At 41.1% G+C, this 26,113-nt stretch overlaps 2 protein-coding genes and 1 pseudogene across 2 annotated transcripts; 1 reads left to right on the top strand and 2 right to left on the bottom strand.

The window, feature by feature from the left end:
• Positions 1 to 229: 229 nt before the first annotated feature.
• Positions 230 to 2,987, bottom strand: LOC133711622 (uncharacterized). The gene is made up of 3 exons (XM_062137722.1): positions 2,565 to 2,987; positions 1,353 to 2,447; positions 230 to 808 (listed from the first exon to the last, which is right to left on the bottom strand). Exons 1-3 carry the CDS (start codon positions 2,985 to 2,987, stop codon positions 230 to 232), a joined length of 2,097 nt encoding a protein of 698 aa, XP_061993706.1.
• A 5,235-nt stretch (positions 2,988 to 8,222) lies between these two features.
• LOC133712274 ((R)-mandelonitrile lyase 1-like) lies at positions 8,223 to 16,574 on the bottom strand. The gene is made up of 6 exons (XM_062138380.1): positions 16,458 to 16,574; positions 13,648 to 14,052; positions 10,973 to 10,998; positions 9,576 to 9,831; positions 8,542 to 9,385; positions 8,223 to 8,421 (listed from the first exon to the last, which is right to left on the bottom strand). Exons 1-6 carry the CDS (start codon positions 16,567 to 16,569, stop codon positions 8,382 to 8,384), a joined length of 1,683 nt encoding a protein of 560 aa, XP_061994364.1. The 5' UTR covers positions 16,570 to 16,574; the 3' UTR covers positions 8,223 to 8,381.
• Positions 16,575 to 19,219: 2,645 nt separating this feature from the next.
• Positions 19,220 to 24,070, top strand: LOC133711621 (probable 1-deoxy-D-xylulose-5-phosphate synthase 2, chloroplastic; annotated as a pseudogene).
• Positions 24,071 to 26,113: the final 2,043 nt, after the last annotated feature.

Below are 26,113 nucleotides of genomic sequence, written 5' to 3'. Positions count from 1 at the left end.
GATATAACATTTGACCATTAAAAGGTCCGGTGGAAATAATCGTCATTGCTCGTTTAGTGCGATTGATAAGTAAAGAATATGACAAATGTAGGAGCATTGCATTCGTTGCCAATAACATGTCATTCATTACTACACGAAGGCAGTTTGCAAAATACAAGGAAATAAAATGTTGCAGTCATGGAAAGGGGGCAATAGCGAGATGGAGATTGCAAAGTAGGGATGTCACGCTCTACCTGGGATAGTAGCGGAGGTGTTGGGCGTTCCATGGATGTGGGAGAGTAATACCATCTGTACCTCTCAGATAGAAGGTAGCGGGTCCGACGGCCTCCGTGATCTCGTACGACCCTTGCCATTTGGCTTTCAGTCCTGTTGGAGGTGGCATCTTTTCCTTCATCACCCAATCCTCGACAGAGAGGAGGCGAGGCATGACCCTTGCGTTGTAGTATCGGGCGATACGCTGCTTGTTATTGATATTGTGGAGGTGGGCTCGCTCGCAGCGCTCTTCCAAGAGGTCAAAGTCGAGCTTCAACCCTTCCGAGTTAGTGAGTGCGTTGAAGCATGCCACTCTATCGCTTTGCACCTCCTGCTCGACCGGGATCACTGCCTCAGTGCCAAATGACATGCAGAAAGGGGTCTCGCCATTGGCCTCTGTGGGGGTCGTTCTGATTGCCCACAGGACTTCAGGTAATTTCTCTACCCATAAGCCCTTGGCATCGTCTAGCCTCTTTTTCAAGTTCTGCTTGATGATCTTGTTGACTGCTTCGACTTGGCCATTTGTCTGTGGGTGTGCGGGGGAGGCGTAGCGGATCTTTGTGCCGTATTAGCAGACGAACTCCCTAAGTGTCGTTATCGAACTGGGCACCGTTATCAGTGATGATTGTTTCAAGGATTCCGAATCGGCAATAAATGTTCTTCCATAGGAAGTTGATGACCTTGGCGACTGTGATCGTTACCAGAGCTTCGACCTCGACCCATTTGGTGTTGTAATCCACGACGACAATAGAAAACTTTAACTGTCCTGGTGTGGTGGGGAACTTGCCAATGAAATCGAGTCCCCACTGGCAGTATGCCCAAGGGGCGATGATGATTGAAAGTAGTACTGACGGTGCGAGAGGGGAGTCGGCCAACTAGTGGCATTTGAGGAAGGCTCTAGCGATACGCTTGGCATCTTGCTCGATCGTGGGCCGATAATACCTTGTACGCAATGCCTTGAATGCTAGGTTCCTTGCCCCCGTGTGGTTGCCACAAACCCCGCTATGCAGCGATAGCAGAACTCGCTGTCGTTCCTCGAGGGAGATACATTTCAACAGGGGGAATGATCTTCCTTTCCTCTACAGCTTCCCTTCTCGTACAGTGTATAGTGTTGCTCTTCTGCGGAGTCTGGTGGTGATGGCCCTGTCCGATGGCTCGATACCCTTGGAGAGACAATCAATGAATAGGTCCATCCATGAGGGTGGGCGCTGGCTCTCCGTAAGGAATATTTCCGAGAATGGCTTGTCGATACTCGGCTTTTCTAGGACTTCCATCTTAAGGCTTCTGATGTCGGTGTTTGGCGGCGATGTCGCCAACCGGGCGACAGCATCTGTCTTGGTATTCTGTGCTCTGGCAATAAGGGCGATGGTGTAGCTGGTGAGGCATTGTTGGAGTAGGGCCTTGGTGAGTGATTGGTAATGAGATAGATGTGGTTCCTTGGCCTGGAAGTCGCCGCCGACCTGGTTTACGACAAGTTGGGAATCGCTAAAGATTTCCAGGCTCGTGACTCCCAATTCTTTTGCCAACTGGATGCCAGCTATGAGTGCCTCGTACTCAACTGCGTTGTTCGAGGCCTTGAAATTGAATTGTAGTGCATACTCGTATGCGTGTCCCTCTGGGTCAGTCAAGACCACTCCTGCTCCACTGAGTTTACTATTGGAAGATCCGTCGACATGGAGAGTCCATGTCGGAGTGGTGTTGGGTTCCGACACAGACTTGTTTGAGGGCTCGTCATCTTCTTGAGGTATGAATTCTGTAATGAAATCTACGGCAGCTTGTCCTTTGATAGTCGTGCGCGACGTGTAATAAATGTCGAACTCGCCGAGATCGATAGACCACTTTACTAACCTGCCCAAGGATACTGGTTTTTGGAGGACCTGCTTCAAAGGCTGGTTGGTCAAGACATGTATAGTGTGAGCTTGGAAATATTGTCGTAGTCGCCGGGAGGCTTTGAGGAGTGCGAGGGCAAAATTTTCAATATCGGAGTACATGGATTTGGTGTCGTTGAACCCCTTACCGGTGTAATAGACTGGCAGTTCATCAGTGTTCTCGCGTCTGACCGGGGCAGCGCTGATCGCTGTAACCGATACTGCGAGATAGATGTACAGGACTTCCCCGGGGATGGGTTTGTAAAGAGTGGACACTGATGCCAGGTAGTCTCGGATACCCTGGAAAGCCTTGTCATGCTCGAGTCCCTAATTGATTTTCTCGGTATGGTGAGTTTTAAGGAGCTTGAAGAAGGAAGCGCACTTGTCGGTTAAGCGCGATATGAACTGGGCGAGAGTGACAACTTTCCCAGTAAGGGATTATACCTTATTCCTTGTCTTTGGCTGTGCCATGTCGAGGATGGCCTGAACCTTTTCAGGATTTGCTTCTATGCCCCTTTCGCTGACTACAAAGCCCAGGAATTTTCCACCAAGTACGCCAAATACGCACTTGTCTGGGTTGAGTCGCATACCGTACTGGAGTAAGATGTCGAAGACAATACCCAGGTTCTTGATGTGGTCTTCCATGGTGATGCTCTTGACAAGCAAGTCGTCTACATAAACCTCCATTATTTTCCCGATATGATCTACGAACATGGCGTTGACTAGTCTCTGGTATGTGGCCCCGGTGTTCTTTAGACCAAATGACATTACCTTGTAACAATACAAACCCTTGTCGGTGGTGAAAGATGTGTGCTCTTGATCGGAAGGTTCCATGGCGATCTGGTTATAACCCGAGAAGGCATCCATGAAGCTAAGGAGCTTGTGGCCTGTGGTAGAGTCAACTAGCTGATCGATTCTTGGTAGGGGAAAACTATCTTTTGGGCAAGCCTTGTTTAGGTTGATGTAATCGATACACATGCGCCATTTGCCGTTGGGTTTCTTGACCATCACAACATTGGATAGCCATGTTGGGTAGGATACTTCCCTGACAAACCCAATATCCTGGAGTTTCTTGACCTCGACCTAGCTAGATGGCTTTGTATTTTTCTTCTGTGAAGGCTCTTCTTTTCTGTCTGATCGGAGGGACGTCTAGTGAGATGGTGAGCTTGTGGGTCAACAGTTCTGGCGATATCCCTAGCATATCGGCGTAGGACCATGCAAACACCTCATGTATGGTCTTGAGGAAGGCGATTAGCTCTGCTTGGAAGTGTGGGTCCGTCTTGGAACTAATTTTGACCTTTCTTTCTGGGTTCGTATCGGATATTGAGACCGATATCAGATCTTCCAAAGCATCTGGTCTCGGGTGCTTGAGTTTGCGCTTATCTTCCTTCTTTTTGCTGCTTGTATCGCAGGCGTCTAGGTTCTCGGAATCTTCCCTTGGATCGTCGGGCTTGTCATAGAGAGAGGGTAGGTCCGTGGTTAGGAGTACCTCTCGCATGCCATGTCCCCTCGCGACAGTCAGGGAGTTGCACTGTCGCGCTAGCTCTTGATCGCCTTTAAAGGTGAGGGTGCCCCCCTGCGTAGGGATCTTCATCATTAACATGTGTCATGCGACGAAGAATTGGAGTCCTCAAATGGCGTCTCGCCCTAAGATGACGTTGTAGGAAGAAGGGCAGTTGACGATGATAAAATGCGTTGTCATGGTGGCGATAGTGCTGCCTCCACCTAGGGTGATCCGCAAATTGTCGGATCCCAAAGGCTGTGTGATTTCTCCTGCAAAGCTGATCAGGGGTTCGTGATCTTGGGTAAGTTTCTTCTTGTCTCGGTTCAAGCCTTCGTAGCAACTGCCAAACATGGCACTGACTGCTGTACCACTGTCGACTAGGACCCGATGGCATCGGTAGTGGTCGATGACCTTGGTGATCAAGAAGGGATCGTTATGGTGCTTCCTTATCATGTCCTCATTGCGATTAAAGGCAATCGAGTCCCACTCCACCTGGAGGGTGTAGCAGCCATGACTGAGTCCCAACACCACCTGGCCCCGAGGGCATTGCCGCTTCTATGCGTGGAGAGTGTCGGGTGCTCTTGGTGCACCACCATGTATCGTTAGAATCTGTCCGTAGACTTCCATGGCGTTGGCTCCAGTTGCGGGAGTACGATACTGCAAGAGCTGGCCACTTTGAATGAGGTGCTCAATAACATTTTTCAGTGCCCAGCAAATATCGGTGGGGTGGCCGGCTTCCTCATGGTATGTACAGTATTTGCCGTTGTCTCGCGGTTTGGCCTGACCAGGTTTACGCTGCGGTGGGCGTGGGATGATGACTTTGTTATTATTCCAAATTTCATCATATGAAGCGGTGAGTGTGGTGTAAACCTCGTATCGGGGTGCCTCGAATCTTTGGTTCTCCTTGTGTCGGGTACTGTCGTATGGCGGATCGCGATACCGGCTGCTTAAGGAGTTGTACTTTGGCTTCTTAGGGCTCTTCCCATATTGTTTGTCCCTCTTATCATTGTAACCTTGTCGCTCTTGTGGGGTTTTCTCATGGACAGGTTTGTCCCTGGTGGTGTCCTTGTTCCTGCTATCGGTGGTCCCAGTGGGGTTGGTGAGTTGGGGTGCATTAACTGGGTGTGTATTGGTGTTGGTGTCGCGACCAAAGGTGTCGTACTCGGCCTGCGCGAAATCGGTAGCGGCATCGAGGAGATCGTCATATGTCGCAGGGGGATTGGTGTTGATTTGCAATAGGAAGTATCCCGGTTAGAGTGCCTGCTTCAATGCCGATGCCGCTAAGGCTGGGTCAAGGGAATGACATTGTGTAGCTTGCTTTTGCCATCGGCGAACGAAGTCTCACAATCGCTCGTTGGGCCGTTGCTTGAGCCTAAATAGGTCAGGCGTCGTGCAATAGCCACTGCCGCACAGAATGAACCTACGGAGAAATTTGTCCCCGAGCTCCTGGAAGCTATCGATGGAATTAAGGGGAAGGTTAAGAAACCACCGTAAGGCCTCGTTTGTTAGGGTTTCCTCGAACGCGTGGCATGTCATTGCGTCCGTGTATCAGGTTCCATGTAAGAGGGACTGAAAGACTTCCAAGTGGTGGTATGGGTCTCTGGTGCCATTGTATTTCAAAATCTTGAAGGGTTTGGCCTCCGGTGGGCGCTTCTCGGCTTGTATCTGGGGAGTGAATGGTCCCATCTTTCCTTGGAAGCCAGCCGTGATCGGTTGCCAGCTGGTCCTACTTTCGGCGCTCTCAATCCGCTCTTGCAAGGAGGCGTTGGTTTCGCTCATTTGGAGCAACAACCGAGTATTGGGGTTGGGTGGGGGTATATTGGCAATTGCAGCTGTGTTTGCGCTTGAGGCTCCCGCCATGTCGGGGACAGGCTGACGTGGTGGCGCTGTGCCGAGCTGATTGGGGAGAAGAGAGGAGTTCAAGTACAGCCCGTGGGGCTTCCGGAGGTTGCGCTTGGTGGCATGAAAGTGCCAGCGAGACCAGTGCTTGGTTCCGTAGTGAGAACTGCTCCGGGTGTCGGGACCCCACCAATGGTTAGTGTCGGGGTCTCCTGCTGATGGGCCTAGTCTAATGCCTCGTTGTTCGTGACCCGCCGCTGGAGTGCCTCTCGGAAGATGCGATTCTGGTTCGTCATATTTTCAACTTCTCGGCGAGCTGCCATAGCTGCCGCGTGCTCGGCCTCAGCTTGTGCACGTGTCTCCATTAGGTCACGCATCGCTATCTCAAGTGCGATGGTGGCATCTGTGGTCATGACCGAGCGTGCCTCAGTGTTCGGGCTGAAGAACTCAAGTGTGTGCTGGACCTCGCGGGTCGCTGCCTCGTGGGGCGGGTCATCACCATTGGTATCGGAGTACTGGTAGCCATGGGCTGTGTGTTGTCCTACCAGCAAGGAGTGAGGGGAGTCCTTCTAGGGCCAAATGTTTCAGCTGTCTCGGAAGGGGTTTGATCCAACTAAATCACAAGATGTTCTGGTCTGCTACTATCGCTATTAGTCTCGCTTATCTGTAAAACAAACAAAGGTCAGAGGGAAGACCGGGTGTGCCGGCCTTCAACTCTCCGATGCCTAAGTCAGTATCGTTATAAGATAATGATAATGGAAAGCGATAGTAAACAATTACCTCTTTGGGTTGTTGGAGATGATCATAATGTAGTAGATTTGTGGGAGCTTGGTTCCGTTTATTTCGGTGTGGGATGATCGGGGTTCCCGATATCGCCCCGAGGGGTATCGGGACCCTCAGCTGGGGCTTTCCTTGCTTCTGTATTGGCGATACGAGTCTTGTGCTTCCGATACTTGTGCCTAGGAGGTATATGCATACCAACAAACTCATTCAAAACCAACTCGGTATGAAGCTTTCAAATGACAATTTCATTAGCAACTCAAACTAATTTATTGATTATAAAATAAAAAGAACTGCTATACATGCGTTCCTCTTACTTCAAGCTTTAATTTAATTAAAATCCTCTAACGAATAACAACAAGATGTCTATATATCTAAATCAAAAGCAAAATAAGAAACTGGGTAAAGACATATTGGAAAGGATTAGAGAGAGCTTCTCCATAGCAGCGACGAAAATAACCAACACCAAGCGACCGCGTTGAGCACAAAATTGAAGCCTCTTACTAAACTTCTGGAACTCGAACCAAAACCCCAATCAGAAGTTCTGTTGCCCATATATGAAACCCAAGTTTGTAAATCACTCACATAATCTTGAAATCGAAATGAATACTAGAACCCACCCAAGTTTTTGAAATTTTATTGAACCAAGTTGAAAGAGAAATTGATTTGAGAGATCGAAAATCAAGAAAGAGAAACTAGCTTTTCCTCACCAAAATTCTTCTATAGTAGTTCAGTAGAAGAGAGGATGAAGAGTGACTCCGATTACCGATCTGCAAAAACAAACAAACAAAAAACTAAAATAAAAATATGGAAATCCAAACATGGTAGAATGGGGTTAAGAGACCAAATCTAGAGAAGGAGAAAAGGAGGGAATTACCTTCGTGGTGATGTTGCTTAGAACCATAACTTTGAGCTTCTTCCTTCATGGTTTGCGGGTGAGGGGGAAATGAGAGAAGAAACGGTCAGCTTCTAAGAGGCTGAAAAGGAGTGAGACCAAAAATATTTGGGGAAATTCAACTTTTAGAGAAAAAAAGGGCGGGCAGTGACATTTTTGTAGATTTTTTCACACGGAATTCTGTAGATAATTGTTCTTTTCACACGGATATCCGTATTAACATTTCACACAGATATTCATGTGTTATTCATTTCACACAGAAATCTGTACTAAAAACTTATTGTAGCGGAAATCCGTCCCTCCATAATTCACATAACATAAAAAATTAACGATTTCTAAATAAACTAATTTATAATACGTACCGAAATAAGTGTAAATTGATATTTTCACAAATAACCATGTGAAAATGTTTTAGTTTTTACACAAACATCTGTTACTGTTGTTTATTCACACGGATTTCCGTGTTAACATTTTACACAGATATTCGTGTGCTATTCATTTCACACAGAAATCTGTACCAAAAACTTATTGTAACGGAAATCCGTTCATCCATAATTCACATAACATAAAAAATTAACGATTTCTAAATAAACTAATTCATAATACGTACAGAAATCAGTGTGAATTGATATTCACACATATAACTGTGTGAAAATGTTTTAGTTTTTACACAGACTATTGTTTATTCACACAGATTTCCGTTGATATTATTATTGTATAAATTATTGTGGGCCCAATTATGCTCATTTCACACGGTTATCTGTTATTATTTCTATTTCGCACGGATATCTGTGACTTTTAAATACAGTAAATCAGTGTGTGTTGTTATGTTGCTAAGTAGTGTATTACACCCATGCTTCCAAAGAAACAACTTAAGCAACAATTTAATCAATGGAAAATACTTCACTTGTATACATGTCGTCTACATAATTGAGCACGCAATTAATTTTGATAAAAAGTTGGGAAAAACTTGGAATTAAACTTCAAAAGAGGTTATATGATTTGATTTTTCTACAGTATATCAATGTATCGATATATCAAATAGACTAATTCAATTTAGTCGGTCTACCTGACTCCATATGCATTGGTATACTAATTTCCTTTATTATTACACACTCTAGCTAGCAGCCTCGCATCGTGGACAATACAGAACATATTAGTTGTCCTTTTATTTATGTTGCGAGAATGCTATCGAAGGATACAGTAGTACACTTCAGTTTATTTATATTATAGACTGCATCGCTTAAGAAGATCTTTGTTGCAGCATCTTAATGCCAATGTACCTGACAATTTGATTGTAGGAGAATAATGTCAGCTGGTTACATATATTGCAAACAAGCCTAGAATTAAACCAGATAGTTATAGATAATTTCTTGTATTATCTATACATAAAACAGACGTACCTGCCCAACATCATAAGTGTGGCCTGAGGATTTGTCCCCGGTGTGAAATTGAATGTGGATGCGTCAACAACACGCAAAGCATCAATTCCCATGACCCGCAAGCTGCTATCGACCACCTTTCCGACAAGGCATCCGCCGTGGAAATGCCAAATTGTTGATACTGTATCACGACAAAATTCTCCAAAAGATGCATCATCTGTCTGGTTCATAGGTAAAGTTGGACCATAAAAATTGTAAGCTTTTGCGCTCGACGAAGCTTGAACCTTAAATGCTTTCAGTGACTTGGTATTTAATAACTCCCCAATCTTCTTCATGCCAGAAACACAACGAGCAAGGTCCAAGGGATGTGCAAAGTAGTTGAAGCGGACATTTCGACCAACTCTCACATCAGATGATGAATGGAGCTTCAGAGTACCATAAGACAAAGGTCCTACCAACTTGATGGCAATGAGTCCTAAACTTGAATTTATCTTTATAAGTTTAGCCGGATCTGGAAAAACACTGTAGGGTGTAGTAGAAATGGGCGTGCTAGAGAGGGCCTCTATGTAGAAATGGTCGGTAATGCCGACAATCTTTACAGTTGAGGGCTGTAGTGGAAACGGGGACAAAATGTTAATGAAATTACGAGGATTGTCATACATAAAGTTTCCAGTGTGAGGTTGGGGGTGAACAACTGGGATTTTCAAAGATGATAGATAGGACTGAGGGCCAACACCGCTAAGAAGTAGAAGCTGAGGACTCCCAATTGCCCCTGCACTCAGAATAACCTCTCCCTTACCACGTACAAATGCCCGATGAGACCTCCCATTAGAATCAATATATACCACCCCTCGAGCCGAAACACCTGCATGAGAGAATAAAATAGAATTTTTAACCAAAAAACTATGTTGGCATCCACTCAGTATAATCATACACGCTAAACCGTAGTCTACTAACTTTGAACCGTCGACCCTAAACTCTTAAACTTCTTGTGAGTCATATACAATACACATGAAATTTTGTAAATGTACTTGATAAATTAATGCAACATATACTTGATTCTTTGGAAGAGAAGATGATTTTCTCGACTGTGGCATGAATTCCCACTCGCAAGTTCTTTAGGTTTCCTCTGTTAAGCAATTCAACAGTTCCGTGTCTCCTTCCATGTGTATCAAAAGTAGAACCGCCAACTTTGGTTCCCTTAATGTGATCCAAACTGAATCCATTGTTTGGACCAACACCAGCCTCCAACAATGCTTCTTTCACAATAGATTGCCAAATTGAACGTGACAGATTTGGACGAGAGACGGCCTCTTGCGGTGGCGTTTCACAGGTTTTTACGGCAATCCAGGTGCAGCAGATCGTCATGAATCCTGGGATCTTCTACGGGGTTTGAGTGACGACGACAGCTTACCGTGGGTTGTGCTGGGAGATTTTAATGAGATCTTGTTGGCCTCGGAGAAGCTGGATGGCAGACCACGACCGGAAAGTCAAATGCGAGGTTTCCGAGAGGCGCTGGGATATGCGGAATTGGTGGACCTTGGGTATTACGGATGCCCGTTTACTTGGAGTGATTCGGAGACGAAGGTTAGGTTGGATAGGGTGGTTGCTACGGCGGCGTGGTCTGATAGTTTCGGCCATTCTCGGGTGATCCATCTGCCGCCAAGCAAGTCGGATCATATTCCGGTTTTGCTTTGTATCAGTGCAGTTCCGGTTGTTTCACAGAGGAGATATCATAGGTTTAAATTTGAATCGATGTGGTTGAAGCATGAGGAATGCCATGAGATTGTTCAGCAGCAGTGGCAACGCCCTGTTCTAGGGCGACCAATGTTTATGGTGTCCAAGAAGATTGCTAGAACCAGTATTGCGTTAGATGTTTGGCAGCGCAGTGTATTTGGTGATCGTCAAAAAGCAATATCGGTAACTCGTTCACGGTTGGAGGAGCTTCTGAGCTTGTCAGCGACTCCGGAGTTGTTGGCAGAGAGGGGTACTTTGATGGCACGTTTGGAGAGTTTGCTATCAGAGGAGGAATTGTACTGGAGTCAAAGAGCTAAGGTTTCATGGCTTAAGGAGGGAGATCGTAATACTGGTTTCTTTCATCGTAAGGCTTCTAACAGGAAAAGGAAAAATTTCATTGGCGGTCTTTATGATGATGCAGGGAACTGGATAGAAGATGATGATGGTCTGGAAAATGTTGTTGTGAACTATTTTGAGAAAATTTACAAGGCAGGAACTGTTGATGGTGGGGCTTTGGAGGAAACTCTTCAGGCTGTTTCTCCTTCAGTGACAGACGAGATGAATATTTCTCTTTGTTCCCAATATAGTTGTCAGGAGGTGAAGGAGGCTTTGTTCCAAATGTATCCCACAAAGTCGCCTGGACCAGATGGAATGCCGCCTCTTTTTTTCCAACATTATTGGGAGAGTATAGGTGATGACCTTACTGCTGCTGTACACAATTTTCTACAGACTGGTCAGTTGCTAAAACAGATTAATTACACGCATATTTGTCTGATTCCTAAGACTGCTAACCCTGAGACTATGGCAGATTTGAGACCAATTGCGTTGTGTAATGTAATTTATAAGTTGTGTTCGAAAGTTATTGCGAATAGGTTGAAGTTGATTCTGCCTCAAATTATTTCGCCTTTTCAAAGTGCTTTCATTCCAGGCAGGTTGATAACTGATAATACGTTGGCAGCGAATGAGCTAGCTCATTTTATTCATAATAAACGAGCTGGCGATGAATTTATGGCATTGAAATTGGATTTGAGTAAAGCCTATGATCGATTGGAGTGGGGGTTTCTGCAGAAAGTGATGGAGCGTATGGGATTTGCTCATAGTTGGGTGTGGATGATTATGCAATGTGTCTCTTCTGTCCGATATTCTTTTCTGGTACGGGGGAAACCTCCGGGTTATGTGGTACCTTCTAGAGGATTGCGACAAGGGGACCCATTGTCACCATATTTGTTTCTTCTCGGAGCAGAAGGCCTTTCTGCCTTGTTAAAAACAAAGGCTGATCTCGGTGTGTTGCCAGGTATTTCTATTTGTGAGGGAGCTCCCATGGTTAATCATCTTCTTTTCGCAGATGATAGTATGCTGTATGCGAATGCTAGTTTACAGGCTTGTCAGGAAATTAGTAATGTCTTGAAGGTATATGGTAAAGCATCTGGTCAGCAGGTTAATTTCCACAAGAGTTCTGTTACGTTTAGTAAAAATGTGGATCATGTTACTCAGTATTTGCTGGCTAATTTTTTGGGAGTTCCGGTAGTGGAATCCCATGAGAAGTATCTTGGTTTGCCTACGTATGTTGGTAGGAATAAAACTAGTACCTTTCATTATATTCAGGAGAGACTGGATCAGAAACTTCAGAATTGGCAAGGTCGGCTTCTTAGTGGTGCTGGCAAAGATATTCTGATTAGGGTGGTAGCTCAATCTTTACCTACATATGCTATGAGCTGCTTTCAATTAACAAAAAATTTCTGTGATGATCTTCAACAGAGATGTGCTCGGTTTTGGTGGGGAGGCTCTAATGAACAAAGGAAAATTCATTGGAAGTCTTGGCAATTCCTCTGTCGTCCAAGGAAGGAAGGAGGTTTGGGCTTCCGAGATTTACATGCTTTTAATAGGGCTATGTTAGCTAAACAGGGCTGGCGAATTGTTCAACATCCGAATTCATTGATTGCTAGAATGTATAAGGCTAGATACTTTCCCGATTCTTCTTTTTGGTAGGCTGAACATCATCCATCACCTTCGTTTTCTTGGCGGAGTATTTATGAGGCTAGAAGTGTTCTGGTCAAAGGGGCACATTGGCAAGTGGGAGATGGGAATGATATCTTGCTTTCGGACCCATGGCTACCTAGAGAGGCTCCATTTCGATTATTACCGGTTCAGGGAGGCAGAAATGCACTATGGAAGGTCAGTAACTTGTTGAATGATGAGGGTTGCTGGAATGAAGCATTGATACGACAGGTTTGTCATGATGATGATATCCCTTTTATTTTGTCTATTCCTTTGAGTAATAGAAGGGTTCAGGATCGTTGGGTGTGGCACTTTGATTCCAAAGGGTTGTTTTCCGTTAAGAGTGCTTACAGGCTCTTAATGGAGGAGGAGATAGTACAAGCGGTGCCTTTGCAGACACAAGATTTATGGAAGAAGCTATGGTCAACCAATGTACCAGGTACGGCTAAAATTTTTCTGTGGAAGGTGTTGAACAAATGTTTACCTACTATAGATAGATTGATTGAGAAACAGGTTCCTCTGGAGATAAGGCCTTGTGTTCTCTGTGGAGTGGGGGAAGAGACAATTGAACACTTATGTCGACTTTGTCCGTATGTGAGGGGAGTGTTGGATGCCGTGCCTGGTGTAGTACGAACGGCTTTCTCTTCTGATGCTCGGTTGTTGTTGTTTTTGGAGTGGATTAGGGATTGTGCTTCTCACTTGCCTTCCAATTTATGGGCAGCTTTTGTTTATAATTTGTGGGGTATTTGGAAGGAGAGAAATAATAGAGTCTGGGATAATAAACGTATGGAGGTGAACCAGGTGGTGCTACTATTGTCAGCTCGTCTCCAGGAGTACCAGAGGCATCAGGGTAAGGGACAGGGTGGAGGGGGTCGGCGAGTAGTCCCCTGGAAACCTCCTGGTGCAGGGTGGGTGAAGATTAATGTTGACGGTGCTTTTCATAAAGATACTGGTACTGGGGGGATTGGATTCATTATCCGTGATGATATGGGGAAATGTTTGGGAGGTTATTATGCTCCAGTATCTCATGTTTCTTCCCCAGAACAGGTGGAGGCATTAGCAGGGAGGGAGGCAGTCTCACTTGCTATTCAGCAAGGTCTCTCTCCGGTGATTTTTGAGACTGATTCTCTTACTCTTTTTCATGCAACAAAGCAGAGAGTCATTCCCCATACTTCCTTTATTGGTCGTGTGTATGATGACATTACCTTTCATCTTCAACAGATGTCGGGTTCTTACTTTACTCATGCTTATCGTCAAGCCAATGTTGTGGCTCATACTTTAGCTCGTTTTGCTTGTTCTTCTGCTAGTTCTTTGTTTTGGGGCCTAGAGCCTCCATCTTGTATTACTGATGTACTTTCTAAGGAGTTTACCTCCTGATTTATTTGAGTTGACAGTTTCTCTCAAAAAAAAAAAAAACTAAATCCATGTCCCATTTAATTCCAGATTTAACAAAGAATTCCCTGTCAGCTTTGGAGTAGAAACCAGCATTGATCATGCTTGAGCCACCGAGAACCCTTCCTCTGACAATAGCAACACCGTCTTCAGACTTAAACTTTTGAGCTGGTGTGATCTTACCATCATCTTCTTGCATGAGGTTACTCAGAAACCCTTCTTCTCGCAAGACACTTGGATGTGCAGTAGGAGCACTACCCCTTTCAAGAACAAGCACCGAGTAGCTTGCTGATAATGTTGCTGCTAATGGACAACCTGCTGTTCCTCCCCCAACTACAATATAGTCATATTTATCTTCCAACGGTAGATCAGTGGCATCCTTCACAATCTTCATGTAGCTAAAATCTGTAAAATATAGAGAGACAAGTTATGGTACTGTGATGTTTATCATACACTCATTTTACATTTACTTGAACAAAAATTACAATTATATGAATCAAATTTACAACATTGAGAAAAAAGTTACCTTATTTGTTTACACTATTTACATATAATTAAACCAAAATTAAAACATTGACAATGAATTTATTCAAAAACTTGTAACAAGGTCGTATGTAGTGTAATTACCATTAATATAACTAAGATTACACAATTAACAAGACTCACATTACCACTTTGACAAAAAAATTGTTATCACATTTATGACATACGGGTATGTATTATAGAATTTTCTAAATATAAATTAAGAAATCGAATATCTTAGATCATGTTAACCTATTTAATAATTTGAAATAGTATTGTTTCCAGCAAGTTAAGGGAAAATCTGCCACTAACTTGAAATTTTATGGGCTAAAGTCTGTTTAGTCCCTGTACTATGCCTCTCTCATCGTTTCAGTCCCTGACATTCCAATTTAATCTGAAAAGTCCCTGAGGTCTCAATTTCCGTCTAATAGGTCATTTCCGGGGGAAATTAGGAATTTGCCTTGGGTGAAATGTCCAATATACCCCTCCGTTATTTCTTTTTTCTTTTTTTTCCTTTTTAATTTATTTTTTTCCTTTTTTTCTTTTTCCTTTTTTTTCCTTTTTCTTTTTCCTTTTTAATTTTCATTTTTCCTTTTTTTCTTTTTATTTTTTTCTTTTTCCATTTTAATTTCTTTTTTTTTTCTTTTTTCTTTTTCCTTTTTAATTTCTTTTTTTCATTTTTTTCTTTTTCCTTTTTAATTTGGTTTTTCCTTTTTTTTCATTTTTTCCTTTTTAATTACTTTTTTTTTCTTTTTTTTTTCCTTTTTAATTTCTTTTTTTCCTTTTTAATTTCTTTTTTTCCTTTTTCTTTTTTCTTTTTTCTTTTTTCTTTTTCATTTCTTTTTTGCTTTTTAATTTCTTTTTTTCCTTTTTTAATTTTTTTTCCTTTTTAAGTTCTTTTTTCTTTTTCGTTTTGCCTACTTTCTACTTCCTCAACCCACCAATCTCATTCCGATCAAACTCCACAACCCATCTGTTTCCCAATCAGCTCGGAAATTCGCCGCTAAACCACTCCCCTCTTGTTTTCACAGCCTACTTCTCTCTCCACATCAAGCCTCAATTTGGAAACTTTTCACTGAAAATTATCATTTTTTGACTTTTCACTGAAAACTACCATTTTTTCAAACTCCGAGGTTTTTGGGTCTTGCTCAAAATGGTGATTTGGATTTTGGGTTTGGTTGAAATAGTGGTTTTTGATGGCCAAGTTGACAAAAACCAGAAGTGAAGAAGAAGAATAGTGATGGAAAAGAAAAATGGCCGCTGGCGTGGAGAACAAGAATTGGAGTTTCGGGTCGATCTGGATTGGTTCGCCTACGTGGCGCTACTGATGCAGCAGAATACGATGGTTATTAAAAAGGAAAAAGAAAAAAAGAAAAAAAAAAGGAAAAAAGAAATTAAAAAGGAAAAAATAAAAATAAAAAAAGGAAAAAAGAAATTAAAAAGAAAAAAGAAAAAAGAAATTAAAATGGAAAAAGGAAAAAAAGAAAAATAAAAGGAAAAAGAAAAAAAAAGAAATTAAAAAGGAAAAAGAAAAAAGAAACAAGAAAAAAAAGAAATTAAAAAGGAAAAAGAAAAAAAAATTAAAATGGAAAAAGGAAAAAAATAAAAATAAAAGGAAAAAGAAAAAAGAAACAAGAAAAAAACGAAATTAAAAAGGAAAAAGAAAAAAGAAAAAAAAAGAAATTAAAATGGAAAAAGGAAAAAAATAAAAATAAAAAAAGGAAAAATGAAATTAAAAAGGAAAAATAAATTAAAAAGGAAAAAGAAAAAAAGGAAAAAAATAAATTAAAAAGGAAAAAAAAGAAAAAAGAAATAACTGAGGGGTATATTGGACATTTCACCCAATGCCAATTCCTAATTTCCCGCGGAAAGGACCTATTAGACGGAAATTGAGACCTCAGGGATTTTTCAGATTAAATTGGAATGTCAGGGACTGAAACGATGAGAGAGGCATAGTACAGGGACTAAACAGACTTTAGCCCAAATTTTATTGAATGGAAAAGAAATAGTACATCAGGGAAAGAGGGATGAGACCAAAATCTTTCTCGCCAAATAATACCAAGCAGAGAACTAAAATCTCTTATAAAATGAACCCAAAGAAAGGCTAATAACAGTTTTAAAAACAACTCAAAATAAGCTTCAAGCACCTTTGAAGTATTTGATGAACGAGCTACTATACACTTCCCAGCAATAGAAAATAGAACATTGAGGCTTCTGCATGCTTCAATATATCTCGTTACGTGGTTCTATTAACATACAAATGCTATTATTAAGATGAAGTAATTTACCATGATCAGGTGCAGATGCATTGGCCAATGAATGAACTGTTGATTGAGCAAGAAAGCCAAGTACAAAAAGGTTCAAGAGCAGTAGTCTAGCACCTATTGTCGATTTCTCCATGTAGTTTTTTCCCTGAAAAATTAGAAAACACGGTCATGGCCTTTTACATGGAGGATTTCGTTCTCTACCTGTATAATATTGGTGAGCAACAAACTAAACTTCATATACTGTAGAGCAAAAAAATTAGAAATTCATATATACATGCATGAGGTCAAGAAAATTGAAACCTTGGAGGTACTCTTAGGAGATATGGACTCCATGGTATGAGCAAAGTTAGATCATAAGTTACCTTATATATAGGAGTTACGGTGCGCCTTTGAACAATATGCATGTACTTTTTGTATTCGCCAATGTATGTATTATAAAAATTTTCCTTTTGGGACAAGCTATGATATTGTGATGTTTATCATACACTCGTTTTACATCTACTTGAATAAAAATTACAATTTATATGAATTAAAATTTCAACATTGAGAACAAAGTTACCATATTAATTTACACTATTCATATAATTAGGGTGGTGTTATTGACACACACATTTTCTCTATGCACACACACCCATGTATTTTTCTATTACTTTAATTCTTTTTGTTTTTTTGTTTTTTATAAATTATCCTAATTACCCTCCCTTGCAATTATGTTTCTTTTACTTTTTTTTATTTTGCAAGTCAATCATCCCAAGCCTTATTTGCCCGCATTCTTCTGTGAGCTCTGTCTTCAAAACTCTTTTTTCCTCTTTTCTTTTTCATCAAAAACTAGTTAGAAAAATCAACATCCAACCAAAAGGCAATTCTTCAAAATACATTGACCCATTTAGAAGCAAAAAAATACCCAATTTCTTACTAATGAAACACATACAAAATAAATATGATGAAATTATTCAAGCATTGATATCAATTCTAAGTTAAAACCCAAAATGAATATACCCATAAAACAACCAAGCCGAAGGAAATCAAAACCTAAATGTTAAAATTTTATTTAACAAATACACCAAAATATTTGCATTAGAATCTTACCAGAAATGATGGACTAAAAGGGTCTCGAATGATCACTAAACTCATATTTTTCTTCCATGACATTGCAAATTAGATGTAAAATTTTCTCTAAAGATGGGTCTAAAATTGCTAGTTCTGCCATGATTGAATTTCAAAGCATCACATTATTGGGTATTTTTTTTCTTTTATATGGGTCTATGTATTTTGAAGAATTACCTTTTGGTTGAATGGTGATTTTTTTAACTAGTTTTTGATGGAAAATAAAAGAGGCAAAAAGAGTTTTGAAGACAGAGCTCACAGAAGGAGGCGGGCAAATAAGGTTAGGGATGCTTGACTTGCCAAATAAAAAATAAAAAGAAACATAATTGTCAGGGAGGGTAGTTAGAGTAATTTGTAAAAAATTCAACAACAGGAATAGAAAAGTAGAGGGAGTGCCTAGTACCATTTGGTCTAGTGGCATAAGTCTCTCCTTTGTAAGTGGGAGGTCGTGAGTTCGACTCACAATAGACTAGTTGTTGTATTTGAGTTGTTGATTTGATCAAAAAAAAAAGTAGAGGGGGTGGTTGAATAAAGAAAATGAGTGTGTCCATAACACCACCCTATAATTAAACCAAAATTACAACACTGACAACGAATTTGTTCAAAAACTTGTAACAAGTTCATAGATAATGGTTCAAAAACTTGTAACAAGTTCATAGATAATGTATTATGACATACGGATATGTATTATAAAATTTTTTATTTTTGATAATGTCTAAATAATTTAATTAAGAAATATCTTTAAATAATACTTTTTTGTCACCCAACTCGTGCGGTTCTAGGGCATGAGCATCTATTTTGAGACGTGGGTCAGTTTCCCATTCGAGACCAAGAATATGACTAGTCTCAAATAGAATGGGACTTGACACTGATTTTTTCATGGTCGGTAATGGGAAAAGAAAGAAAAAAAAAAAATATATATATATATATATAAGATCATCGATCAAAATGAAAAATAAGACAAGCAAGTGCCCTAAAGGAGAAGGAACTGCAAAATGTAGAGTTTTTGATATGCAAGTAATGGGGTGAAATGCATGTAGAACACCCAGCGATAAGGTGCATGCCCCAAGTTAGTGGCCGTGACATTTAATTGCAATTATTCTTATGTTGTAGAACTAATTCGGACGAGTTTTCTGGAATAGGTGGGTTCTACCTCAATAGGAACGAATCACGGGAAATGTACTTTTGAAATTGAAAGGTCGACTTGACAGTCATGTGAAGTCAACTACAAGACAAGAGAAGGCTTCCAAGTTTAAACTAGGCAATATGAACTACCTCTTCCGTGGTGGGAAGTTTCCTACTCCCTCATCTTGGAAAACAGAAAAAACTCGAGTGGAAAATGATATGCCGAAAGGATCTAATTAAATGTATCTGGCAAATATTTTTCTGTACTCAATTCCAAATATATATTTTGTTATTTCTAATTCTATCGTGTCTTATAAAAGAATCAAAAAAATAAAAACCTTCACCTATCACCTGTTTTTTTTTTTATTATAAGGATGCCTGAAGGCTAAGGACAAAACCTAAATCACAATTAATCTTGGCTTAGACAAGCCCAATAGATCAGCTTCTAAAAGAGGCACGACAGCAGCAGGAGCTCCCAATTCGCAACCAGGCTCATAACCATGCCCAATATTTGCTAACAAATCAGCCACTGAATTACACTCTCTGTAAACATGGGTAAGGGACACATTCCAACACCTTCACCTATCACCTGTTTAGCAACGCGAACACTTACCACCACCATAATTCAAACCGTACGTAAAAAAGAAAAGGCTAGTTTCAAAAAAAAAAAAAAAAGATTTTTTTTAAATTTTTTTGAAGAACAGAAAGAAATTCTAACGCAGCCCCACAGCCCATAGGCAACCAAAATCAAAAGAGTTTAAACTAAAGCCGTAATGGAATTAATCCAAATCATGGGATTACAGAGATGTTCTTGAAATTTGACACCAAGCCGGACTCAGTTGAAGTCAAAATCGAGTACTCATTCACACACGCAGTATTTTACAGAGTCCTTAATTGCCGAAGCAAAGAGAGATGATAAAGTTGTAGCCATCCATACTGCAATGGGAAGCGGTACTGGACTCAACTTGTTCCAGAAACAATTCGCAGACAGATGTTTCGATGTTGGGATAACAGAACAGCATGCCATAACCTTTGCTGCTGGCCTAGCTGCTGAAGGCCTTAAACCTTTTTGTGCTATTTACTCTTCGTTTCTTTAGAGGGGTTATGATCTGGTAAATAAAATAAAAAAAATAGAGAAGTGTAGCTATTATTTGGCAATCTAATAATTTTAAGTGGACATGTAGTTTCAGTAATCTTTGGTTTTAACTTATTTTGTGGTGGTCCGGGTGGCTCATGGTGATGTAGACTTACAAAAGCTCCCGGTGAGATTTGCTATAGACAAGGCTAGTTTTGTCGGTGCAGATGGTCCACCACATTGGGGAGCCTTTGATACAACTTTCATGGCTTGTTTACGTAACATGGTGGTCATGGCCCCTTCTTCTGAGACTGAACTTAGGTACTTGGCTGCCACGGCTTCTGCCATAGATGATAGGCCTAGCTGCTTCTGATACCCTAGAGGAAACGGCATTGGGTCAATTCTTCCACCAGACAACAAAGGAACCCCATTGGAGGTAAATCATTGAAGAGCATTTTCTCTATTTATATTTGTTATCTTGATCACACACACACACGTATATTTATATAGGCCCGATCAGGGCCGGTCTTGAGATTCTAACGATATGAGGCGAAGAATTAAAATGTGGCCTCTCAAGTATATATATATATATATATATATATATATATATATATAATCATGTGCATGTTTTGAACTCAATCCAAAAAAAAAAAGTGTTTTGATTAAATAAATTAAACAAAAGTATTAAATTTTTATTCATACATAAATTTTTGAAATACAAAAATTATTTGTATGGAAAGGAATAGGAAACTGGGCCGCAAGGTGTGTCAGAAGAAAAGAAAAAGGAGAATATTGACTTAATTCAATGAAAAGGAAAAAAAACAGAGTGACACAGGTCAAAGCTAAGGCTCGAACCTGGGTTGTGAGGTAGATAGAGTAATTGGGCTACCGCTGGTGCAAGAAGGTTCGATGTATCTTTGTCAGCAAAAATCGTATATATCTATATATAGTATGATATATACATAATTAAACCTCGGAGGCCCCTGGAGACCGGTGGCCTGAGACGGCTGCCTCAGGCGGCAGCCCTCAGGGCCGGCCCTGGGCCCGATTAGAAATAAACCGTGAACCTGTAAACTATGTATGGTTGAAATGCAAGGGTCATTTGCAGGGTGTGTTTATACGGTTCAAACTGTATGCATCATCAATTTTGTGAGTATGCATGGTCCGCAAAATCCGCCCTAGAATTATTCTATAAAATTTATCATTCTTTCTATTATATTTATATCCTTCACCATAATTCATATTATTCTTTTTATTTTTCTCCTTTCCAAATTCCAAGTATGCCAATGAGGTTCATATTCTGAACCTCTACATTCTTAGCTTAATAATTTAAACTCAACATGTGAAAATATATTTTTTGTTGACTTATATATTCCCTAGCATTCCTATACGTAACACAAAATTTGACCAATTTTGACAAGTTATCTATGCTTATGACTGCATGGCATGTATGCTAACTCAAACTCTGGAAAATGGGTTGGCAAGGGAAAGGTGTTAAGGCAAGGTTATAGGGTGGCTATTATGGGTTACGGAACAATAGTAAAAAGCTGTATAGCAGCAGCTGAGCTGCTTCAAGTTCTCAACATCTCCACAACTGTGACTGATGTACGATTCTGCAAGCCTCTTGATGGAAATTTGATCAGACAGCTAGCTCAAGAACATGAGATTCTCATTACCGTTGAAGAAGGATCAATTGGAGTGTTCGCCTCCCACATTTCCCAATTCTTAGGCTTGTTTGGATTACTTGATGGCAAGCTCAAGAAAATATTCTTATAACTTCAAATTCAGACCTTCCCGGGTGTTTGAGAGTCAACGCTTAGTTTTTTAATTGCTTTTGTTGTTACAGTGGAGGGCTATATGCTTCCTGACAGATATATTGAACATGGATCTCAGAAAGACTTCTCAACTGAAGCAGCAGGGTTGAGTTCTAGCTGGCATATTGTAACAACTGTGTTGTCACGTACTCCTAGGTGAACATAGGGATGTCCTTCACCTTCTCAACTTTCAGACCAATACTACACATAGCCACTAATTAATAGACAGAGAACAGAGATATAGAAGACAAGGCCCAGCTGCTAATTTACGAGGTTAGCCTAAGGGGAGTGTATTGTATATGAAATTAGTGTAACTTTTAAAGAAATCTATGAAATTTAAAAGTCTAGGTGTATTCAATATAGACTTTTAGAAGTCCATGAAAGTCTTGAGGTAATCAATTAGGATTTTTAAAGACTTCATGAATTCCACCAAAATCTAGGGGTATTCAATTAGGACTTTTAAAAATGAATAAAAGTACAAAGGTATTCAAAATATCATTCATACTTATGGAATTAGAAAATCATGGATAATCATGGACTTTGTAGTGTTAACTATACATATCAAACTCCAATAATTTTCCAGCCTCCAGACCAAAGATTTGAAAAAGTCTATCAAAATTCTCTCTTCAAAAAAAAAAAAAATCTATCAAAGTTCTTCTCTCTACGCACAAAGAGGTTGGTCATTCATCGTCTCTCTTTCTTGATTTTTTTTGTCTTTTCTCTAATCTTTTATGCTATCAACGTTTTTTGATACCCAACATGTTCATTGTAGTTGTTGAATTTGATTTTTTTTGTCTTTTAATTGTGATACTTCGAACTCTAATAGCAATAAAAATGATTTATGAAACCCTAAAACCCAAATATTGTGGTCTACCCCTAAAATCTTGAACAGTGTTGCTATGACATACTAAATTCTATCTTATTAATTATTCTCATCGATTTGAATTTATATTATGGTTCAAAGAAATGTTGAACAATTGAATTTCAATTGATTGATTATAGATCAAGACATTGACCAATATTGTTATGATATATGTTAATCGGCGAAATTAATCATAAACATCAAATGATCTATATTGTATCTTTATGTTGTTGGGAGATTAGGAATGAGAACAAACTAGCCAGACAGAGTAACAATCATTCATTTGAGTCAATTTCTATTAGAAAATATTTGAACATTGAAGAGGTAACGAGTTATTATCTTGTTTTGTGCTTGGGCTGCATTGGTTTTGTTTTTTGTTTTTATATTTTGTAGGATTAAATATTTGTTACTCCCTGTACTTTGCTGCTAAAAACAGTTCAGTCCCTCACCTTTTAAATTAAACAGCTTAGTCCTTATTCTCTCTAATTCTCACACAATAGGTCCAAAATGACTATTATGCCCCTCACTTCCTTTTTTTTATTATTTTTTTATTTTCTCTCTTTTTAGTTTTTTTATTTTTCTGTATATTTTTTTTTTCTGCTTCTCTCTCTCTCTCTCTCTCGGGATTGGGACTTCTCGGCCATGGCCTCCATGACAAGACCACAAATGCTTCGATGAATCTGCAGCTCCCCGCTCTAGTTCCCCAATTCCAGCTCCGACCAGCCAGCTTCGATCCCATTTCCAACCAACCTGCCTCCACTGAGCTCTACTCCTAACCCACCACTCAAACCCCCAATCTCTCACCCTCCTCTGCCTCTTATGCTCCACCGAATCCCAACCAGAAATCCTAACACCCAAACCGGATCCGCATCTAACGCCCCACTCGTTCCCCAAAATGGATCCGCCACCCCGACGACACCACCACCCCAAACGCTAAGACCCAGGAAGCTATGTCGGCTTCAGAGCCCAGAAAAGCTAAAGAACATTATCAGTAGACTAATCCGAGTCCAAATTCCGATACCCTATTACGGAAGTAGTTGCTCGACGCTCCGTGAAATTCAAATTCTGGTGCTCTATTACCGACTCCATCTCTGGTCTCCTCTCTCTCTCTCTCAATTTTTCCTCATTGTTTTTGTGATTGATGGGAAAGTTTTGGGCTTTTTGTTAGAGTTTTGGGTTTTTGCAGAAGAGACTTCGTGTTTGCTCTCGATGGTCAAGACATTCGATTCTGTGCTCTTTGCCTATGAAGGTTTCTGTAGCTTGAAGCAGGTCAGTGACTTCAATTTTGTGTCTTTGTATATTGTGAATTGGTCAATTGGATGGTTAAACAAGTATGTGAGTGGTCAATTAGTTTCAATTTTGGGTCTTTGGGGATTGAGATTTGAGAGAATGTGTGAATTGTAGGCAGGTTGATATGAAGCTAAAGGTGTGTAGAGGCAATCCGATCAGAAAAGTTTTAGTAAGGGAAGCGAAGGCATTTCATGCTGATACTCTAATTGTTGGGACTTCCAAAACCCACCATAGAATTCGATCATCCGTTTCTGTTGCCAAGTACTGTGCCTGGAAATTGCCCAAAAGTTTCTCTGTTTTCGCTGTTGATAATGGCAAGGTTGTGTTCAAGAGGGAAGAAGCTGATAGCTGTTTCTGTTGAAGAATACGGTAACTAAGAAGCATGATGGGGAGAGAGAGAGAGATGACACCGGATGTATAGTGGTTCACCTTGCACTTGGGGCAAGGCTACGTCCACTTAGATATTTTACTATGAGTGAGGTCAAGTGACCTTTGTAGTGATACAAGTGTGGGATCATGGATCCATCCCTTCTAAGAAGGGGAGGACTTCCCTTTATAGCTAAGGGAAGTCCTCATCTATTCTATATTTCCGATGTGGGATACAATGTACATATTGCTTCTCTTGAAGCCTCTTGGGGAGCATGGGAGGGTGGCCCCCCAACTAGATACCGGCCGACCTCCACCATGACAAAGTAGCTCGGGTGTCGGCCTACCGGATGCATGCCATAGGCGGGGCTAGCCATGTCATGGGGCCCACCTATGAGGTCGTTGATTATGCTTGGCGGTATGTAATATATGTGGTATGTACAAGTCCCCCAATTCCCCGAGTAAGAGGCGCTTCTTGGTTGGGGAGTTTAAATGTGATGCTGCCAAGTATGAGTGATGACCTCGTTGAACACTATACCCATACTAGTCCCCCAACTCCGTAAGTAAGAAGGGACTCTACGGGTAGGTTGGTGCCACGGGGCCCTCATCACGCTAGTACCTGCAAATAAGATAAGAGTGTACAAAATACATATTGATTGCGCTAGGGCAATCTAAGTGACATTTGAGTCAAATGCATCGAGGTGCATGAATGTTTATATGAGATGTATGTTACACCTTGTGTGTATGCACGTATTATGTAATGTTGACATACGACGTATAAGTCGAAAATGTATGTGATTGTGATAGCATACAAAGTGCATATGAAGCAAAGATGTGTGATGAACGCGATGACGCGTACATAATGATATGTATATGTTGTATGCACGTGATACATAAGTATTAGGATTGGGAGTGTTGTTAGTCGCCGAGTTCCCCAAGTCACGTAGTAAAACAGGAATTTGGATTTAGGCTACGGTGGACGAAGCCGGTAAGGCTAAGAATGACGCTCCGGTATAGAAGTAACCATTGACAATACTAGCGAGACTATGGCGTGACCATGATAGTCCCCCAAGTATAGGTTAGAGGAAGAAACTCTAACTTACTTAACCCGAACGTATAAGCCATAACCTGATTGTTTGGCTCATGTGTAATGGGAATGTAAGAGATGAGCTCGCTCATGTTGAGCGGGTGATAGGTTGTGAGAGTTTTGTCCTAAGGTCTTATTAATGGGATGTAAAAGAAATTTAATTGTTGCGATCAACAATAGGTGAAAAATTTGAATATTTCCATTAATATACCATAGCACGAACAGTATGGGCGTGAAACTCAATGATAGTCCCGGTCGGGTACTACCTCCACTTGTGATAAGTGGTATGAACAAGTCCCCCAAGTATAGAGAATGCTCGGGAGGTGAGATGATTCAAAAGCAAAGGATTGGACCTTGGCTTACCCCGCCTCCGGTACCAAGTGGGGTTTTCTGAGGGCTTGAGCCTATGGTACCCGATAGGGTAGAATGAGGATTTGGGTCTCTGATACCCGGAAGGGTAAATGAGGACTTGAGCTTCTGAAACCCGGAAGGGTAGATTGAGGACTTGAGCCTCTGATACCCGGAAGGGTAGAATGAGGACTTGAGCCTCTGATACCCGGAAGGGTAGAATGAGGACTTGAGCCTCTGATACCCGGAAGGGTAGAATGAGGACGTGAGCCTCTGATACCCGGAAAGGTAGAATGAGGACTTGAGCCTCTGATACCCGGAAGGGTAGAATGAGGACTTGGGCCTCTGATACCCGGAAGGGTAGAATGAGGACTTGGGCCTCTGATACCCGGAAGGGTAGAATGAGGACTTGAGCCTCTGATACCCGGAAGGGTAGAATGAGGACTTGAGCCTCTGATACCCGGAAGGGTAGAATGAGGACTTGAGCCTCTGATACCCGGAAGGGTAGAATGAGGACTTGAGCCTCTGATACCCGGAAGGGTAGAATGAGGACTTGGGCCTCTGATACCCGGAAGGGTAGATTGAGGACTTGGGCCTCTGATA

This window comes from Rosa rugosa, chromosome 5 (assembly GCF_958449725.1).
Source record: "Rosa rugosa chromosome 5, drRosRugo1.1, whole genome shotgun sequence".
NCBI lineage: Eukaryota > Viridiplantae > Streptophyta > Magnoliopsida > Rosales > Rosaceae > Rosa > Rosa rugosa.
This window is presented reverse-complemented; position numbering and strand designations above follow the sequence as displayed.

Excerpts from the sequence above, each read along its gene's own strand:
- LOC133711622 (XM_062137722.1), bottom strand. The coding sequence starts at position 2,987 with ATGGATGCCTTCTCGGGTTATAACCAGATCGCCATGGAACCTTCCGAT. Across the intron at positions 2,448-2,564 it reads AGCCAAAGACAAGGAATAAG|GGACTCGAGCATGACAAGGC; the intron begins GTATAATCCCTT and ends AAAATCAATTAG. Across the intron at positions 809-1,352 it reads GAAGAGCAACACTATACACT|ATCCGCTACGCCTCCCCCGC; the intron begins GTACGAGAAGGG and ends TACGGCACAAAG.
- LOC133712274 (XM_062138380.1), bottom strand. The coding sequence starts at position 16,569 with ATGGAGAAATCGACAATAGGTGCTAGACTACTGCTCTTGAACCTTTTT. Across the intron at positions 10,999-13,647 it reads TTTTTTTTTTGAGAGAAACT|CAACTGACCAGTCTGTAGAA; the intron begins GTCAACTCAAAT and ends AATCTGTTTTAG. Across the intron at positions 9,386-9,575 it reads CTTCTCTTCCAAAGAATCAA|GTGTTTCGGCTCGAGGGGTG; the intron begins GTATATGTTGCA and ends TCTCTCATGCAG.